Here is a 5,880-nt window from a genome sequence, read left to right as displayed (position 1 = left end):
CAGCTCCAGGAAGCGGGCACTCAGAGAGGCAGCTACGATCACACCTGTCAGCGTTCCCTCTCTCTGCTCCCGGCCGCTGCAGCTTCAGAGCGGCCAGAAGGAGAGAGAGGGAGCGATAACGGGTGTAATCAGAGCCGCCTCTCTGAGTGGAGATGAAGCGGCCGGGACGAAAGAGAGTGAGCGCAAAGAGCTAGCTCCGGCTCTGGATGGAACACTACCGCCGCGGCAATCGCTTGCTCGCTTCTGTTCTCTCTTCTCCTTCTCGGGCTCGGCCGCTCTGTAGCTGCAGCAGGCGAGAAAGAGAAGAGAAAACAGAAGCGAGCGAGCGCTTGCCGCGGCGGTAGTGTTCCATCCCTAGTCCTGCCGGCGAGGCACCATTGCTGACATTCCACTCGCCCCGCCAATTGCGAGGGGGCGAGTGGAAATTTTGAGGCCTGCTCTATGGCACCGTCTCTGATCTCAGGACACATATTCCTGTATGGGATTTCCATCATTAAAAGGAGAACTATGGGGTCAGTGTTTTTCCCCATAGTTCTCCTTAGGGTAACGGGAGGACACAAACTAGCGTCCTCCCGTCACCCTAGGCTCAGTATACCGGGAGCTACAGCTCGCGGTATACTGAGACGCCGAAGCGTATCCCGACCTCGACGTCGAGATCCGCCCAGCTGCGTGAGTGACAGCTGGCTCTGCCTATCTCGAGGCAGAGCCAGCTGTACCCGCCCCCTCCCACGTCCATTCCGCCAGTCAGCGCTGGCGGAGTGGGGAGAAGGGAATCCAGCCCCTCCCCTGTCACGGCAGAGAGCCGTGACAGGATCGAGAGGTGAGCGAACGCCGGTATGTGTTCGCTCACCTCCCGATCTACTGAGCCGACCTGTGACAGTCTCATTGTCACAGGTCGGCTAGAACTATGAGGTGAGGGAAAAGCACCCCCCTCATAGTTCTCCTTTAAAGAAGGCCCCCATTCTCTTTATTCTCTATTGAAAGAAACATTCTCTTTATTAAAGAGAATGTTTCTTTCACATCCATTGAGGAACACAGGAAGTCTCTGCTCCCTTTTGGTCTGGTGAATATACGGTTGAGAGCATTTTCTTATCTGTTCAGCAGTTCAGAACTGTCCTGTGACCTGTGTACACTTCCTGTGTTATCTCTAGGAGACTAATTAGCCCTCCTAGTTCTTATTTTGGGACAACAGATCGATTAGTCTGTAACAATATGAATGTATTGCAGAGATGTAATGTTTTTGTTTTTTTTGGGGTCCTGGTGTAAGTAAACCTAAGTTCTATTTGTGTAGGCCCCATTTACACCTGTCATGTAAGTGAATGCATGCAAAAAATGTGTATATATAAATATTTGATAAACTCCTGCTGATCCTGCCATTTCCCCCTCTCTCTGGGGCCTTCTTTAAAGGAGAACTATGAGGTGAGTGCTTTTCACTCACCTCATAGTTCTAGCCGACCTGAGACAATGAGACTGTCACAGGGCTGCTCAGTAGATCGGGAGGTGAGCCAACACATACCGGCGTTCGCTCACCTTCCATTGAGGAACACAGGAAGTCTCTGCTCCCTTTTGGTCTGGTGAATATACGGTTGAGAGCATTTTCTTATCTGTTCAGCAGTTCAGAACTGTCCTGTGACCTGTGTACACTTCCTGTGTTATCTCTAGGAGACTAATTAGCCCTCCTAGTTCTTATTTTGGGACAACAGATCGATTAGTCTGTAACAATATGAATGTATTGCAGAGATGTAATGTTTTTGTTTTTTTTGGGGTCCTGGTGTAAGTAAACCTAAGTTCTATTTGTGTAGGCCCCATTTACACCTGTCATGTAAGTGAATGCATGCAAAAAATGTGTATATATAAATATTTGATAAACTCCTGCTGATCCTGCCATTTCCCCCTCTCTCTGGGGCCTTCTTTAAAGGAGAACTATGAGGTGAGTGCTTTTCACTCACCTCATAGTTCTAGCCGACCTGAGACAATGAGACTGTCACAGGGCTGCTCAGTAGATCGGGAGGTGAGCCAACACATACCGGCGTTCGCTCACCTCTCGATCCTGTCACGGCTCTCTGCCGTGACAGGGGGAGGGGCTGGATTCCCCCCTCCCCGCTCCGCCAGCGCTGACTGGCGGTTCGGACGGGAGAGGGGGCGGGTACAGCTGGCTCTGCCTCTAGATTGGCAGAGACAGCTGTCACTCACGCAGCTGGGCGGATCCAGACATAATTGTCGGGATCCGCTTCAGCTGCGGCGTCTCAGTATACCGCGAGCTACAGCTCACGGTATACTGAGCTTAGGGTGACGGGAGGACGCTAGTGTGTGTCCTCCCGTTACCCTAAGGAGAACTATGGGGAAAAGCCTTAACCCCATAGTTCTCATTTTAATAGAGTGGTCACCCTACGCTTTCATACAATCCATTGCTGTTAGTGCCCCCCTGCTGGGTGATTGACAGCTGCTCTGGCCATTTAGCAGCTGAGACTGGGACTTCCTGTAACTGTCGCCTTTGCTGGACAGCTTGGCCTGTTATAGGAAGTGAAAAAACACTGTATCTACTGGCGGGATCAACAGGTAATAAAACTGGGTTACAGGGGGACGGCTGTGCTAATGCTTTTGACATTTTGCATCCTATGTAATTTTTTATTTTGCATGTAGTTACCCTTTAATGAAACTTCTGGGGGCACAGGCAGAGACTTTGCAGGGGCTTTGCTGACAGCACAGGGGGAGGTTCACCCGGTGTTATCCTCATTCGTGAGGTCTTAGGGTTGCCACATGTCCAGTTTTGGGGTCCTGTGTCCAGTTTCAGGCCAGCTGACACCCGGACACAAGACACTAAAATTTTTTGACAAATGCCGCTGCCGAGGTCCCCCAGCAAGCGCAGGACCTCATGCAGCCGCATCTGCCTGAAGCAGCATCCTACTGTGAGCGGTGAGTGACTGTAAATAGGCGCTGGCCCACACATATCCTCCTGTCTTCCTGACACCACCCTGTCTGCCTCCAGACCCTGATGAGACATTGCACAGAACTCCTGAAAGCCTGCATAGCCCACACAGCCCACCCGAGAGCCCGCGCAGCCCACCCGGGAGTCCGCGCAGCCCACCCGGGAGTCCGCGCAGCCCACCCGGGAGTCCGCGCAGCCCACCCGGGAGTCCGCGCAGCCCACCCGGGAGTCCGCGCAGCCCACCTGCACAACCTGCACAGAATTCCTGAAAGCCTGCACAGCCCACCTGAGAGCCCGAACAAGCCACCTGAGACCCTGGAGACATCAGAGCGCCACCCCTGAACAGCAGAGTTTTGTATTATTGTATAATGTATTGCTGGGATTTGTAGTCCTCTATAGCTGGACTCATTACTTCCTCCCCTGGCTGTCTCTTCTCGCTCTCGCCTCTATATTCTCCCCCCAAAATTTAAAATTGCCACGTGCCACGCTAGAGTGTTCGGGCTTAACTTGAAGAAAAGGTGGCAATCCTAGATACTCTGCATGCCTGGAAATCTGCAGAGCGTGCTTCTGACGCATTGCGCCGGGCCCTCCATGTGCACCGTCTAATTATACCTGGCGGATTACAGCGCCGATATATGGACGAAGCTGCTATATATGTTTATTCCTGGGGCTGTTCCTGCACCTTATATTGGCCTCAGTCACAATCAGATGGCCCACATGCCGCTTCTAACCCCTTCGTGGCCGCAGAACGACTTCTATAAGTCCCAATGTAATTAGTTACAACAAAAGCAGAAAAGTACCGGGGTTTGTGAGAGATATGACACCGTGGCTTGAAGTTTGGTAGAAAAGTTTTATTTTTAAATAACACCTATGTTGTAAATATACATACAGGAATAAAAAGGCAACAATCGATTGTAACTAATTCTAAAAAACAATGTTTAGACCAAGTGCATTCACCTATTGGACATATTGGACATAATCATTTTGGATCAAATACATTATGTAGGTCAAATCCCTACGTGTTTCACGACTTGGCTTCTTCAAGGGATTGTGACCTACCGGATGGGCAGATATAGATGGATGTAGGTCCTCTAACATCAAAGCCAGTACTTTGAACAATATGGTGTGCTGGTGGGACATTCAGAATGACACCACGGCGTACCAACGCGCATAGCGTGCGTTACTACAAACCCCGGTACTTTTCTGCTTTTGTTGTAACTAATTATATTGTAGGGGGAGAGATCACACCCGGGGGGGCCATTGGGCCGGCCACCCACGTTTGTCTTCTAAATAAGTCCGAATGTAAAACGACCCTTGCTGCGGGAACGTTAATTGAGCTAAACTAGGAATGTGCAACTGTGCGCGCTCGTTGTTCCCAGACACGCTTGCAGTCAGTAAAATGAGTCCTAGAAGTAGCGCCCGTTCCCAGCCCCGCATGGAAGGAACACACGGATGGCTCATTGTCCAAATCAAATAATGCTTCTGAGTTCTATAGGCAGGATGTACAGCGGGGGGTCTCAAACTCAATTCCCTCGAGGGCCACTCGACAAAAATTTTTCTCCCATGGGGGCTGCTCGACAAATTTCAAACTTTAAAGGAGAACTATGAGGTGAGTGATTTTCACTCAACCTCATAATCTGAGCCGACCTGTGACAATGAAACTGTCACACTTCGGCTCAATAGATCGAGAAGTGAGCGAACGCATACCGTCGCTCGCTCACTTCTCTACCCTGTCCCTGCAGAGAGCTGTGACTGTCACTCACGGCTCCCTGCAGGGATCCCCCCTCCGATCCTCCAGCACTGACTGGAGGAACGAACGGGGGAGAGGGCGGGTACAGCTGGCTCTGACTCTAGATAGGCAGAGCCAGCTGTCAATCACGCAGCTGGGGGGACAGTAATGCCGGGATCCCTCCTGGCAGCGGAGGTCTCAGTATACCATGAGCTGTAGCTCGCGGTATACTGAGCTTTGGGTCATGAGAGGACGCCAGTTTATGTCCTCACGTGACCCTGAGGAGAACTATGGGGAAAAGCACTTACCACATAGTTCTCCTTTTAAAATAACATCTAACTATATGTGATTATGGTACTACGGACCCCAATACACACAATAAGGCCCCATTCATATCTGTAGGTTTAGGTGCAATTAGGGATTCCTGCGTCAGAAACTTGCGTTTTCCTGCAGCAGGAATCCCTAATGTGATGTTTACACACGGCCGCTGTCACGTATACACATGAAAAAATACCCCCACACACGCATATATAAAATTCCCAGTCCACAATATAATTCCCAGTCCCCCCAAACACCCCCCACATATAATAATAACATTCCCAGTCTTACTCCCCCACCGCACACTCACCCACCTGTAAATTAAATACACAGCCTCCTCTCCGGCTTACCTTGTTGCAGGGAGGAGGCTGTGAGCGGCGCCACGATCACCGATCCGTTTATCTAGTGGCGATTAGTAATGTCTGCTGCAGACATTACTAATCTAATCAATCCTTTCGGCCGGCGTTTAGGGAAGACTCCGGCCTAAAAGATCCGAGTGCCGGCACAGAAGCAGCTATGCTCTCTGCATCCGACAGATGACTCCCGCAAGTCTGGTACGTGGTTCGTGACCGTGTACCAGACTTGTGAGCGGGCTGCGGGCCACTTAGTACCGGCTCGCGGGCCGCAACTGGCCCAAGGGACGGTACTTTGAGACCACTGATGTACAGTGTTGCTTTGTAGTAACGCACGCTATGCGCGTTGGTACGCCGTGGTGTCATTCTGAATGTCCCACCAGCACACCATATTGTTCAAAGTACTGGCTTTGATGTAAGAGGACCTATATCCATCTATATCTGCCCACTTCCAGCAGGGCTGCAGCCACCAGGGGGCGAGTGAGGCACTCGCCTCAGGCGCAGATGAAGGGGGGCACAGCCAGGGCCGGCCTGGCTGCGCCCCCTCGCCC

At 51.3% G+C, this 5,880-nt stretch overlaps 1 protein-coding gene across 2 annotated transcripts in view; it reads left to right on the top strand.

Annotated features, from left to right (window-relative positions):
• Positions 1-5,880, top strand: part of VAMP2 (vesicle associated membrane protein 2) — an 84,095-nt gene that overhangs the window by 19,681 nt on the left and 58,534 nt on the right. The window contains exon 2 of one of the 2 annotated variants that reach the window (XM_018564817.1): positions 1,228-1,231. The exons of the other annotated variant lie outside the window; for it this stretch is intronic. Within the exon in view, the coding sequence (XP_018420319.1) occupies positions 1,230-1,231 (2 nt within the window). The 5' untranslated portion in view covers positions 1,228-1,229. The remainder of the gene's footprint in view (positions 1-1,227; positions 1,232-5,880) is intronic. 2 annotated transcript variants of the gene reach the window in all.

This window comes from Nanorana parkeri, unplaced genomic scaffold (genome assembly GCF_000935625.1).
Source record: "Nanorana parkeri isolate BGI_ZX_2015 unplaced genomic scaffold, ASM93562v1 scaffold784, whole genome shotgun sequence".
NCBI lineage: Eukaryota > Metazoa > Chordata > Amphibia > Anura > Dicroglossidae > Nanorana > Nanorana parkeri.
The sequence above is the reverse complement of the archived record's forward strand: the minus strand, read 5'-3'. Positions and strand labels throughout refer to the sequence as shown.